Source organism: Marmota flaviventris, chromosome 10 (genome assembly GCF_047511675.1).
Source record: "Marmota flaviventris isolate mMarFla1 chromosome 10, mMarFla1.hap1, whole genome shotgun sequence".
Classification (NCBI taxonomy): Eukaryota; Metazoa; Chordata; class Mammalia; order Rodentia; family Sciuridae; genus Marmota; species Marmota flaviventris.
The window spans coordinates 59061907-59076946 of record NC_092507.1 but is presented as its reverse complement, the minus strand read 5'-3'; the positions used below and the strand labels follow the sequence as shown (position 1 = coordinate 59076946).

The 15040-nt window shown below is 36.1% G+C and overlaps 1 protein-coding gene across 1 annotated transcript in view; it reads left to right on the top strand.

Moving 5' to 3' along the window:
* Negr1 (neuronal growth regulator 1) overlaps nucleotides 1-15040 on the top strand; it is an 819223-nt gene that overhangs the window by 625210 nt on the left and 178973 nt on the right. Inside the window, exon 5 of the mRNA XM_027949536.3 lies at nucleotides 109-229. Within this exon, the coding sequence (XP_027805337.1) occupies nucleotides 109-229 (121 nt within the window). The remainder of the gene's footprint in view (nucleotides 1-108; nucleotides 230-15040) is intronic.

Genomic DNA, 15040 nt, shown 5'->3' with positions numbered 1-15040 from the left:
ATATAGAAGGAATAAAAATATATGTATGTTATATTTTTGCTGCAGATAATTATTTTTTTCTTACCAACCAGGTTTTATTTATTTTTATTTTTTATTTTTCATTTTCAGTTGCTCCTACAATTCAGGAAATTAAATCGGGCACTGTGATCCCCGGACGCAGCGGATTGATAAGGTGCGAAGGTGCAGGTGTGCCGCCTCCGGCCTTTGAGTGGTACAAAGGAGAGAAGAAGTAAGGACTTTGTGATTATTGCTGTGTTTCAAGCACTGGGAGCTAATGTGTTTGTGTTTCAGATACTTACTTTAAGCAATTTCTTTAACTGGCTTGAATGATTCTCAGCAGCAGGCAAAAGGAAGGGGCCCACGTGGGAGGGATGAGCAGCTAATAGCATCCAGAAGGAAAGTCCACATTGGTTTATATAATCTCAGAAATGCCTGCAAATCCCCCAGTGCCAAAGCCTTTCATTTCTTTGCTTCCTTTCTGAACCAGCACACCAAGCCTCTTTCTGACAACCATATTTACTTGGGAAGTAAACCTGGCTCTAAAGGACTTGAGCAGAGCCCCCACAAGAGCACTTCAAATGCAACGGCGCTGTGGACTCAGCCTGGCTTCCTTGATAAGCCTCCACCCTTGCACCTGCCTGACTCTCCCATAAGACAGTGGAACGTTCTGTGTTATGGGACACTGTGTTTCAGATACTCTATCACGAAGCAGTCTGTAGAGGAGATAAAATACATAGTTAAAGAACTAACCAGAGGATTTGGGGCTACGATAACGTCAGTTCTGTATGATTGTACCCTAGAGAAACCACACAAGTCTTGGTAAGAGCTTTTGAACAAGACAAGGATTGATACTTTCTTCTTCTTTGAACCAGTAGGCTCATTCATACCTCTTCAACTGCTCTTATCGAGGCTTCTAGGAAGCTGTTGGCTAACTAGAAGATGTCATACAGACGTAAGGATTATTATCTATACTACACATATCTTGCTTCAAAATTAGGGAGGGACAAATTCAAGAAAAATATTAGGATGAGTCATATTAAATTGCCCATATTTTAGTAAAAAACAGAAAAGCCAAATATTGGCAATTCCGTATAATTCAACACAGTTGTATGGGGTTTGTTTACTCAGATCCGAGCTCAAAATTAATTGAAACTAACATCCAAAGAGAAAGCTGGCAAAAACACACAAGAACTTACAATTGCCATGATAGGTGAAAATGGATTAGATAAGAAGTTACTTTGATTTTGAAATTGGAATCAAAAAGTGGTTTGTGGAAGATAGTCTCCCACTTTAACATTGGACTTAATGTTCTGAATATCTCACTGTAGGTTTACCTTAAATTTTTGCAACTATTTTATTTGCAACCTCTTATAATTTGGGTTGCTCAATTCTTATTCTTTTCACTAATTAATTTATGCTTTTTGCTAATTCTAATTGGGGCTTTGTGGTATATTTTTTTATAATACTGAGAATGAGATTAAATGATCTGTGGTCACCCCCATTCCACCTATGACATTCTAAGTCTTCAAATATAGTCTTTGTCAGATCCTCATAACCCAGGTTGAAAAATGGTCAGTTTGTGATTATCTACATGTCCACACATCCAGTAGAGTGCTCTCAAAACTTGAAACGTGTGGAACTTTTTGTTCAAACATTACCTTATTTGGGAATTAGTATCTATGAACATAGCACTCCCCTGATAGATGTGGGGTGAATGAAGCCTCAGTTCCACCTGTCTAGAGCTCCTCTCAGTATGTCCTTGCAATACCTCTCAAACACCCAGTTCCCTACAAAAGAGTTTAAATACACTGACTTACATTATTTTACCTGTCTCCCAAAGTCATTTTTAATATATGTTATTAATGGAATAGTAGGTAACCATCAGAATTATTTGTCATCCAAGTGAGAGCTCTTTTGTTAAAGGCCAAATTTTTTCCAATACTTTGGTGTCCTGGATTTTTTTTTTCCTGTTCTATCTCCCTTTCCCTTTTCTAAATTCAGATACCATTGTCCAAAAAAAAAAAAAAGACTGCAATAACTCTCAGTCCACATTCTTGGCCTACACTGTATACAGCAAGGTTCCTATTTGTACCCATAATCATAGATTCAGTGATTTTTTTTTCCTATTGGGATGACATACTACAGCTTTTATTATATTTTCAAAAAAAGTTTAAGAACTACTTGCTAACAAGGAAAAAATAGATTGGTTCTCCCCAATCAATGTTTTCCCCAACACACTCACACACCTAGGGAAAATCTAGCAGCTGTGAAAATCAGATGCACTTTTGAAAGGCAAACATATTTTCAGTTCTGAGTGAAGTATATGAATTTATCATTTTCTCAGTTTTATATAAGGAATTATTCAAATATTCAAATATTTATAAATAATTTCCTTTACAAACTATTGTAATGTAAAGTATATGTAGAGAGAAGGAGTCTGGTTGCTGAATGGTTGTGACTATATTCCCTAAGAATTCACCATCAAGTTCCAGGCTATTCAAATAGTTACTTCATCAAAAGGAAAAACTATCTATTGCTATTTGAATAGCTAGTATTCTAAGTTGCTAACAAATATTAACATTTATTCTCATAACAAACTGATGAGAAATATACTCTTATTTTTATTAGATTTTGCTTGTGGAAAACAAAACACAGCATATTTTAAGTCATTTGTACAAGTTTTTGCAGTTAGTGGCAGAGCTGCGATTTAAATCTAGGAAATCTTGCAAAAGAACCCATGGATTAAACCCTTCTACTATGGCACTGAGTGTAGGTCATGGCTCTGCAGAGTTTATCAAAAATAATTGGAAATGTCAGTGATAAATACCAAAGGTATAGGCATTTCAGTTTGATTATAGGTTTGCAAACTAGGATACTCCTTATACAGATACTCACTTACAACTTCCCAATTTATTTAGTCAAGGACACAGAAAAAATGGAATCAAGTGCACACATGGCAGAGACAGATACAACACATTTCAGAGTTGTCTTCTTGACCTTTGAGACCCTGTCCAGGAGCGAGATGCTGTCAGAGACCCTGTCAGAAGGAGGAAGAGTTTTTGTGAGCTTTGGAGGAGTTCTGTTTCCCAGAGATCTTTGAAAGTCTTTAAATTCTTTTTTCTCATTTGTTCTACACACCTCTGTGAGCTTACATGAAGAGTCAAAAATAATTTACCTCACTTTTTTTTTTACATGTTAGGAAATGTTTATAAATATACATTTATCTTAAATCAAGTTCTTCAAAGTCAGAATTTCATCCAAATATACAGAAAACAGAGGCTGAGCCTGGACATCCCTAGCCTTTTTTGCATGCAGTTCTTCACCCTGTAAAGTCCATTTTTCTATGTGCTGAAAATAATCAGCTTGAAACCCTCTTAAAAAAGAAACTATATAAAATTAAGCCCACTTTAAAGAAAAGAAAGAACTATATTCTTAAGGAGAAAAAAAAACTTTCCAGGTCCTTAAATTTTTTTTTCTCATTTATTCTACACACTTCTGTGAGTTAAGATTTACTGATGAAAAATTTAAGACACAATAACCAGTCCAAGAGCATTCACTTTAAGTTGCTTTCAAAACACATTTTAGATTTGTCAACCTCACAGCCCCACATTCTTTCTCTTGTATCAGCTGTCATTGTTAGTTATCTATCACTAATTAACAAAGTAAACTTAAATATAACAGAATAACAGTTCCTGTGGTCAGGAATCCAGGAGTAGTTTAACTAGATGGTTATGGCTCAGGGGTTCTCAGAAGGTTGCCATCAAGAAACCACATGCCACTGGCCATACTAAGGCCTGGTTTGGGCTGGAGGATCTGCTTCTCAGTGAGTTCATCCCATATACCCAGCAAGCTAGTGCTGGTGATAGCTGTTGGCAGATGGCCTCAGGTAATTGCCATGTGGATATCTCCATAAGGCTACCTAAATGTCTTCCTAACATGGCAATGGGCTTCCTCCAGAATTAGTGATTCCAGATATAGCAAAGTAGAAGCTGCTTTATCTTTTATGACCTGGTCACAGAGGCATGCTGTGTTATATATGCAATATCTTATTTCTGCACAGGACAACTCTCTTTAATGAGGGAGGGGACAATGCAGGGACATGAATATAAAGAGATAAGAATTACTGGATGCCATCTTCAAAGATGGCTCCTAATGTATCTCTATTATAGACTAATTGTTTTTCATAATAGAAATCTCAGACATTTGCACTGTTTAGATAAGCATTTTGACACTGACTAAATTTATATGGTTATTATTAAAATATTACTCTTTTGAATAAGGTAGTCATTATTTAACTCTTTAATCTCTTTCAGCATACCTAGCAGTGACAGTCCCAGTAGTCTTAATTTTGCTGTCTATACATTTTAGGATTAGTAAAATCAGAGTTTGGCGATCCGTTATAAGGAGTGCCCAAAATTTAACCTTTTCTCTTGAAAATAGAGAAGGTTGATAAGAAGAAACATATTCCTTATATGCAATAAAAGGACAATTCTAGAACATCCAATGTAACTTTAAGCCAAAAAAAGTCTCTAATGATATAAAATTAATCTATTGCTTAATAACAGTACAGTCTCCTGGGATTAAGGTTAAACCATACATTGTAATGGACTGACATGTCAAAAAGTATTTCACTTTGTGAAGTCAGAATTACAATCTTGTCTTAGATCAAAATGTTGCTATATGCTTATGTGGATGAATTCCTTCCTCTTCTTGATTTCATGAAATTCAAACCTGACACCTGGAAAGTTACACCTTCTGATTTCTTATGGCCAGTTTAACTACTCCCAGTTTTTATGGGGCGGATATGATTTAGTCATTCCACAATATATAAATATTTGAAAGCATCACAGTGTAGCCCCCAATATATATAATAATTGTTCATCAATTAAAATAAAATGCTAACTAAATAATTAAATTCAAAATATCATTTTATTCACTTTGCCTGATCTTACGCAAAGGGCCCATTATAGCAGTGCATTTTGGAAATCAATTTCAACATTGTTTCTTTTTTAATCCTTCATCATAATTCAAGATAGGGATGCAAAAGTTATAAATACTATAAATAGAAATTTCTCTTATGAATGAAAAACATATAATAAAACATTAAAAATTATCAATGTATTAGTCAAAAACTAACATGCATCTTAAAAATGGAATCTTTTGCATTTGATAGTATGACAAGTATACTATCTTGACTTTTTAAGTAGCATGGTTCAAATTTAGTCCATGCATTTATAAATCATTCTTTACAAAACTTTTAGAGAAAATGTCATAACTATTTCTAATTTACCTTGGTGAAAAAGATAAGATACTTATGTATTTAAAGTCTGCATGAACAAACATACATAATATATATCAGGAGACAGTTTGTAGACTGGAAAGGGCCTACAATCAACCACACAGATGACCAGGTGAATGTGAGATTTCATGTCAGACAATGATGATTTTTCATTCCTGGCTTTACAGAGGTAATAATATGAGATATCATAATTATGTCAGTGACCATTCCTCTCCTCCTGCCTACTCTATTTTTTTTGGAGGGAGTACTGGGAGATTGAACCCAGGGGCATTCTACTATTAAGGAACATCCTCAGCCCTATTTTGTATTGTTTTTGTAAACAGGATCTCATTGAGTTGTTTAGCACCTCGCTTTTGCTGAGGCTGACTTTGAACTAGCGATTCTCCTGCCTCAGCCTCCCAAGTGCTCAGATTACAGGCGGGCAACACTGCACTGCCCCGACTCCTCCTGCCTACTGTCTAGGCAGTCCATAAATTTCATCTGTTGAAGGAATTTAGTAAAGAGTGTCTTCTCTACTTAAATTTTTAAGGAAATCAGCAGAATGAGTTAAAATATTTCTTTGGGTCTTCAGTTATCCTCTTTCTCATGTACTTTATTCATGTCAAAATTATCAACTCATGCCAGGCACAGTAGTGCCTACCTGTAATCCCAGCAGCTCGGGAGGCTGAGGCAGGAGGATCACAAGTTGAAAGTCAGCCTCTGCAAAAGTGAGGCGCTAAGCCAACTCAGTGCGACCCTATCTCTAAATACAATATAAAATAGAGTTGGGGACTTGGCTCAGTGGTTGAATGCCCCAGAGTTCAACCCCTGGTACCCTCCCCCACAAAAATTATGAACTCATCACATTTGTGTAATGCACTAGGATTTTCAAAACACTGTCATATATGGTAGCTTTACAAAATGTTTGTATTGTTTATTTCACTTACAAAGAATGAACTCTTCACAACTGGGGTGCTACTTGGAATTAAAAAAAAAAGCATGAGAAGATAAACATGTAAAGTACCATACAGAGCACAACTTGGTGTTTTACTCAGTAGCTAAGCTGGAAAAATACACATGATGGGAAGTCCATACCTTGCTGCTCTTTCAGATGCTCCTCACTCTCATACATCTCAAATAGTGTATGCATCTCTCTCTTCCTTGTGAGAATCTAACATTGAAGGTGTATATTTAATAGCATAGCTATAAAACAACCCAACAATGTCATCTGCTCCTCAATAATGGACAAGCAGTGGTCAGCAACGCTTTTTGGAGTATACCTATGAATAAGATTTAATTTAATTTAATTTGAGGAAAATTAAGAATATACACATTCTAATTTTTTTTACTTATTTGTATCCTAGTATATTATAAATTTTAAATGCCATACAGTAGAAAAAAACTATAAAAATGAGATAAAATTACAGTATAAATGAACTCTTATTATTTTCTCAAACTCTAACACATCATTTTCTATTGATTTTAGGATTTTTGCTCTCCATTTTGGAGACTGTTATAAAGTATGGTAGCTTAAAATAAGACATTTAAGAACTTTTCAAAGGCAATTTTAACAGCATGCAACTTTTACCCTACTTGCTGACTTTGCAATCTTACAACATACTTACATATCTCACCCATTCCTTGCATAATTCCAACCAGTTTATACTTAAGGAATAAGCTATCCCTAAGAATAAAATGGGAAGTAAATAAAATTTTCTGATTCCCATGTCAGGATGCCTCCTATATTTTACACTGCAACTTTGATTATACAGAAGGAACAAGAAATATATTCTATCTGTCTCTCTCTTTTCACCTTTTCATGTATAAGATCATTCTTACTAGAGTTAGAAGTTACATGTTTTGATTTAGAAGGGTGTATTTTTCCTGGGCTGGGTGCTCTGACAAGCACCCTAGTTCCAGCACCTTGGGAAGCTGAGGCAAGAAAATGGGTTGAGCTCAGGGGTTTGAGGCCAACCTTAGCAACATAGTAAGTAAGACCTGGTCTAAAAAAGAAAAGAAAAGAAAATTTTCCTGCTAACTTATGATTTTACTTCTTCATTCAACAAATATGCCTTGGGCACTTATCAGCTATGAGATAATTTGAAAAATTTGAAAAGCAAATAAGTTCCTGCATTGAGGGATCATGCATTTTTAGTGTTATCTTATTTTTATGTAATGTTATGTAATGTAATGTAATGTGATTCTGATGGTATTTCATTCCTTTTAACCATCAGTGTCTTATCAGTACAAGTCTCATCATTCCTGTGGAGTCCATGGAGGTAAAGAATAAATATGCAAAGCAACTGAGAGCATTTCCTCAACTGGAAATTGGACAGCACATGTCCATATGAGATACAAATGCATATTATTATGTTTAAAATCTGGGCCAGTCAAGCAAAGAGGAAAGTGGACCAACTCCATATTGCATTCCCTGACTTAGAGAGTTTAGAATTTGTCATAAAAATCAACAAAATGAAATAAGCACTTAGTTAGAAAATCCTCAGGGATTTTTTAGTCGATTCCTGTGAAAGTGCACAGAAAGAGTCTCTTCAGTTCAAATCAGAGGATTAAAGAATGCTTCAGGACAAAGGTAGCTTTCGTACTGGACACCAAATGGTGAAGAATACTTTCAACCATTACAAGGGTTGAAAATAATCATGGGCAAGGGAAGAACATGATCAATTTCAAGTCAGCATTGTATAGAGATTTTTTTTTTTTTTAATGCCTTAGGATGCAACATATGAATCCAGGTGTAATAAGAAGTAAGACTAGCAAGGCACCTTAGAGAAAGGCTTGAACAGTCTGAAATGTGGTAAAGCATTCAGACTGGATTCTGTGGCATTCAGAAGCTATTGAAGGGTTTCTCAACGTAGTAAACAATGCAGTTCCTATCAGAATGTTTCTTGAGGCAATTGGGGGAATGGATGGGAGAAGTAAAATAAGGCTCAAACTGGAGTACAGGCTGTGCAACTATAAAGCAAGAGAGAGAGAAGTGGTAGTGTTTATTTATTTCAGTAACCAATTAGATGGGGCAAGACAATTTGAAGATAATTTCAGCTTTATATCCAAACAATATAGTGAATGGTGAGTCCATGAGGGAGGCTGAAACAAGAAAAATGGTGTGGGAAGAACCATGATGAGTTTGATGTAGGACAGATTAGAATCCAGGTATTAATACTGCATGTAGAGTCCATCAGTAAACACCTGGAATTTGGTTGCTTTCTTAAAATTTAGTGATCATTACAAATAAATATCTGACCCTATCACTTTATACATGAGGCCTGTTCATAGTTCTTTACTGTCCCTGGACAGAGTTCTATCAACACAGAATGGCATGGAAGGCCTTCACCCTCTAGCCCCTGTTTACCTCTCTGGCTATGAATCTTGTTATTCTACACCTCACAACTTGAACTATGGCCATAGTGAGAGAGTTTTCGTCCCCAAATTGCACATGCTTGCTTTCTTTCATGCCTCTTCACATGTTGACCCTTTTGCTTAAGAACTTTTCTACACATTTTCATCCCTAGCTCCCCTGAGCTGTCTGCCTTCACTGACTAGTCCTTTAATCTCCATGCTGATGCCCCCTTCTCCAGGAATGCCACTCAGAGCCTTGTCTATTTGGGAAGGTAGCTCTATCAAAGCACTTATTAAAACATCCTCAGCTTCTTTTACTTGTCCCATCTCACTTTTAAACTCTTACCTGAAAATGAGGTTTCTCCTTGTTCACCATCACATCCCCAACACCTAACATAGTATTTAGCATGAATAACACACAATGTTGAAAGAATGAGTTATAGCCTTTTAATAATTATAAAGTAGAGCCATTCTTATTTGAATTCAGTCTCAGATGGAAAACAAAGTATTCACACAGCTAGATCCTGTCACTTTAGATTGTGGGACATGGTAAACCCAGCATATGTTTGGGGAAAGGAAAGTGGATTCTGTCGCTGAATTCTGTCTTCCTTTATTGTAAACGTAATCTTTCCAAAATGGTTGTGTTATTATTCTGTGGGATGAAATTTGACATTAAAACCATGGACATATTGATATTAGAAAAGCAGTTCAAGCAGAGGGGAGAAATTCAGTTGCAGGCCAGGTTGTCAGGGATACGGGAACTCACCGCAGTCAGGGGCGGCTTGTCACCTGCACTGCAGCCTTTGTTTATTCGAGGTAGGGTTAAAAGGGATGATCCTCCCTCTGCGAATCAAACTGTCACAAATAAAGCAGTCCAAAAGTCTCTTATCTAAAATTATGAATTTCATTAAAATTGATAAAGTAAACAAGACATACATTTTAAATAGCTTAATAAAGTCTAGAATCATTAAAGTATCCTAATGTATTATAATAACATTAATTTATTCAAATGCACAACTAAAGATAGATACCCCTTGGGGCTAAGACAGCGATGCATGATATTCTTCAGTCTGTTCCTAGGAAGAAATGATATCATATTGTTTTCAAGCCTTAAGTATCAAGCAACACAATAAACCAATAGGTTGCTATAGCAGCATTTTCACATAAATTTTCATTTCTCTTTGGTTTCCAGCAGTTCTTATTCCCCCCCTTTTTACTCTTATTTTTCTGTTATCTACCCTGCACATCTGTGAAAAGTCTAGATGAGGTTGATAATGTGCATGTAATTGTTACTGAATTTGGCACATCTTGGAATCACGATGCCATGATCTTTTCAGTCACTCTCCAGATCTTTTCTTTAAAAATAATTTCCTGTATGCTCAATATTTAATATTTGGCTGCCATCTGAGAGGAAATGTATCTGTTCTGTCTAAGAAACAGACCCTATCATCCAACAATAATATCACCTATCATAATCTAGTGCCTCCCACACTTGATATATATGTGCATAGATATTACACATTATATATTTTTAAAACATTCTTACATTAACATTTTGCTACTGGGTTCATTTTTCCCATTTCATAAATGAAAAAACTAAGAATTAAAATATGTAATAGCATAATACATGGGGAGTCAAGCATGCAGCACTCACTGTGTCCCTACCTATTAAGTGCCCAACACTATTATACTATGTGTTTGGAATACAACAAGTAGCAAAACCCTTCAGAAACCTTGCCATAAAGGAGTTACACTCTAATAGGGAAGATGGACATTAATCAAAAATCACACAGATATATGAAATCTTAGAACTGAAATAAGATTAGAAAGAAAAGTATTTGATATTATGCTTATGGTTTGGCCAAGTCAGACACAATGCAGTCACTCTATAGCATCACTAGAACTTGAACTTTAGACACGATTTTAGAATTACTCTAGAATATTGCATTCTTATCCACTGACTAAGGTTGCATTCTTTGCCATTCTTGACTACATTCAGAGTATCCACATTGAGGTGTGATATTCTACCATGCAAATATTTAGTGAACCTGGGGAAGGAAAGCAAACCATAATTGATGTATAGGGTGTATGGACTGGGAGGGAATTGGAGGAGAAAGGAGAGGAAAACCCATTTTGTGCTTCTCATCTCAGGTTTCAAGAAGCCCAAAAAACTGACTCCCCTAGAGGCTAATGACAGCAACTTTGAGAAGCTTTATTATAAGACATAATTAAAAACCAAATAGTCATGAGACCTCTGACAGATTCATCCAGATAGCTAGCTGAATTGAAGCCTTTTGTTTGTTTGACTTTCTACCCCATTATGCTCAATCCTTGGATGGAACCTGACTTTCTTGGCATAGATACCACACAACAGTTGGCTATTGAGATCCATTGTTTTTCTTCTCTGCCCCGAATCAATTTTCTTAAAGAACCAAAATTTCTGACTTCTATCTCCAAACGCAAATACTCAAAACTTCAAATATCCATGTTTACTCCTTATGATTTGAATACTAACTGCTGTTGTGAGAGGATACCATGGTCAGAAGACCTGCATTTCAACCTGCTAATTACCAGATGGTAAAAGATAAATTAGCTTCATCTCTCTAAACTTCAGATTCCTCATCTTTAAAACAGGACTACATAGCACCAATATTCTAGAATTGTTGTGAAGTTTAATTGATATATACATTTGAAAATGCTTACATGTTTTCTGAATGTCAATTTCCTATAATCTTAACATTGAAAATTTTGGGTGTATAGTGCCGAATTTTTTTTTTTTTTAGTGTTAGATAACTTCAGCCATAGTGTATTGAGAACAACTACCATTTTCCACATATAGAAAGCCTTCTTCCTCACACTGAAAAGACTAGAAATATAATTATAATGCAGAGCCTATATTGTTTATTATTATTCCTGACTCAGACAGATAGGGAACAATAATCCCAAAATGTTGAGTGAAGCTAGATTTATATATAAAATGAATAAGGTACGGAACAGCTTCTCCATTTATTTTTGCAATCTTAACAATTGGTACTCATGGCTATGTGGTCAGATTTTCTATAGCGATGTTGCTATAGGTTCTTCTGGTCATCCTTGACAACTACAGCCTGCAGGAGATTAAGACTGTAAGCATTTCATGAGTCTGAAATGTAGTACCTCTAGTTATTAGCATGCTTTCCATGTGCTACTTTTGACTGACACTAAAAAATATAGGGGGTCTATTCTAATTAAGAACTAGTTAGTGGGTTGGGCTGTGTCACTTATGAGCTGGCAGAATCTGCTGGCAAAGCAAATAGCCTGCAGTTTACAGATTTATGAGACATTGGCAAGAGACAAAGGAAGAAAAAGAGAAATGGTCCTCGAAATGGAGACAAACTTCAATTGGTGTCTGAAGGCAGAGGACAGCAGGGTCTACAGTAATAGAAGGATCTATAGCCACATTCCCTGTGGTGAAAATGCAACAAAGAAGAGTGACCAGGTATTTCCAAGTAAGCACCACATGCTGCTAGAGAAAGGGATACCATGTCTGACTCCTAACTCAGTAGAAAAAAAATTTTTTTAGAAAAAAAATAAAAGGCCATAGAACAGCATCTTTCATTCTGTAAGTCAATATGAGAATGATTTTTTTTGTAGAAAGTATCTTGGAATAATCTGTTTCAAAAAGAAATGTCATCAATTAAAGAACATTTTTATTATGTGCTTTTAATCAGATTAAGGACATACCTACTTCCAGGTGTGGCTCAAATTTCTGCAACCAATAACTCAGGGTGGGTGTGTTTATCTATAGTAAATGCCTCTTTCCATATCTGACTCCTCTGCTTGACTTTGACCTTCTCAAGGGCAGAGTTCATGTGCTGCCTGTCTAGTCCCTAATCAGTCAGCATAAAACTCATCTTTATAACAATGGAATGGATATTTTCTGAATTGATTTTAATATTTAAGAAAGTCCCAAACCCAGATCCTTTCAAGAAAATTACAGTACATCCTCTGGAGATGTACATCATCTCAGAAGTCACTTTCCCTCACAGTCAGCTTTGCAAAGGCCCTTCCAGTCCTCTACCAGGTAAAAGTAGGGTCTTGAGTGATATCTGAGGACTCAGCTTTAAACTTCTCTGATAAGTAAGCTTTGGACTTCTCTGATAATCTCAGACAGGTAGTTCCCCTGAGAAAACAAAACCCTCCAGGGAAGATGGATTTTTTTTTATTTTTGTTGCCCATAATCACCTGTGTGGCTGATCTGACTAGCTGGGGTTGGAGCGCTAAGTGACACTCGGTTAAAGGTACACGCAGTACTGCTGGCCAGAGGTCCAAAACAGGCTTTCCCAAACAGAGCATGGATGCACTGTGTGACTCAGTAACATCTGAAGCTTTTCCTCCAGATATGTTTAAGGGCAGGGAATCAAAATCCAACTCAGAAAGACAACCATTAGGAGCATAAGCCAATAGCAGGATGGAGTGTCTGAAGTTAACATGGAGTTTCTGGGCTAGACCCAGAGTCTAATCATTGAAGATCTGATCAACTCCTTCTTAATTTTTTAGCACCACAACAATCTTGTATTTTCAGGGAAGGGGCACAATAGGGGTTAGCTGTCAAGGGGGTTCCTAAGTGTTCTGGAATGTATCTACAATAGAAATGTTGGCAAATTGACTTGAGTCATAATACTTAAGCTGGCAAGACAACAAAACTGTGATTTTTATGCCTAATGTATACTTCTTAGATACAAACAAAGTTATTAATATAATGCACAAAATTATGCAATAAATGCTATGGGACATTAGAGCAAATTTTTATAGTCTTGAAATATGAGAAAGAGGAGAAAAAGCTGCCAGACTCATGATATCTGATGCCCTATTTTCTTTTATCAGAATTGGGCATCATTAGATTTATTGCTTAAGCTGAACTTTGTTCAATATTTATTCAACTCAAAGTTCTGTTTATCTGATTAAAATTTACGTTTTCAATAAGTCAGATTCAGCTATTATATGAAATACAAGTTATTCCCAGAGTAGTCAAGTATGACTACTTATTTTAATCTGAATTTAACTATAGTATATTTTATCTAAATCCAGGTGCAAAGTTACATAACACATTTCAAAAGAGTTCACCTTACACTCTCAGGGGATGCCATTTATTAGTATCTTCATTTAGTACTAAACTGAACATAATGAATGAAAAGGGTAATCTAGCATGATATTTAAACTATGAATTTACATAGCCCATATTGTCATCATCACGTCTCTTTCACAATAAATCTGGGATTAGTCAGGGAGAAGTTAACATCTCATTGGCCTCCTCATTGCAGAAGAATTCATGTTTAGAGAGAAAACATCTTAAAGAGGCCACTGAAGAGGAACTTAATAACACCTGTGTTGGGAGACTATCACCTGGACTCTATTGGCCTTTGTGCTACTTTGTGCCTAAATACCACTATAAAGGTCTAGGTATGATTCAAATATCAGAGAAAGTATATTCACATGGTCTTACCTTTATAGGAGCTTAAAACAATTCAATTTTTTGTTTTGAAAAAAAAAAAAAACTTATTTACATGGAAGCTGCTGGAAAGAACAATGCAGGAAAAGAATACAGAGAAGGAAGAGTCATTTAAGGAGAAACAGGAAAAAAGAGACAGGTCTTAAGGTGGGCCTGCATAGGAGGAAACTGGCAGAAAGAGAAGGTGTATAAGAGACAGGGAGAAGATTAAGAAAGAAAACAAAGAATGAGTGGATATGACAGGTGCTGACATGAAGCCATGCTACTTGAGAATAAGGGTCTCTGGTGCTAAGTGTGGAGAGAAGTTGTTGAGTAAGTCAGGGTAGAATCAAGTTAAATTGAATCCCATATTGAAGCCCAGAGAGGTTTAAGCACTTTCTTGGGCACATTCTGAAAACATGGTAAAGATGTGACTCAGCTTTTAAACACTATACTACTGTCTCTTCCTAGGTTTAATGTCCACCCAGGAAATTGTCCATCTGGGTGTTCCATGGCAATAGTAAAGTCATGTTGATTTTGGTCTTAGAATATCATATCATACTTGTAAGGTTAAGTTTCATGACATTTGCCCAATTATGTTACCTGAACCAGCCTAGACATATGCTAACCAGCTTGCCTAGAAACCATCAGTTTCTAACTTAAGTGGCATCTTCTTATCTACTTCCCTTTTCTCTGTCTTGACTTTAATAGATGAGTTACTATCACTATGCTGTGTTTAATTTACTATAAAACAAAACAGTTCATCAGTGGGGCCTGTGGATATCCAAGCTCTGTTTGTTATGTAGCACAAATTATCCCACAGGAACAGTCCGCAGCTGTCAGGCAGTCTCTCCTCCTTCCAGTCTACCAATGCAAGGAAAATATAATTACATTGTTATCATCTGTATGCTAACCTCAGTGTTATCAAACTGCCTATG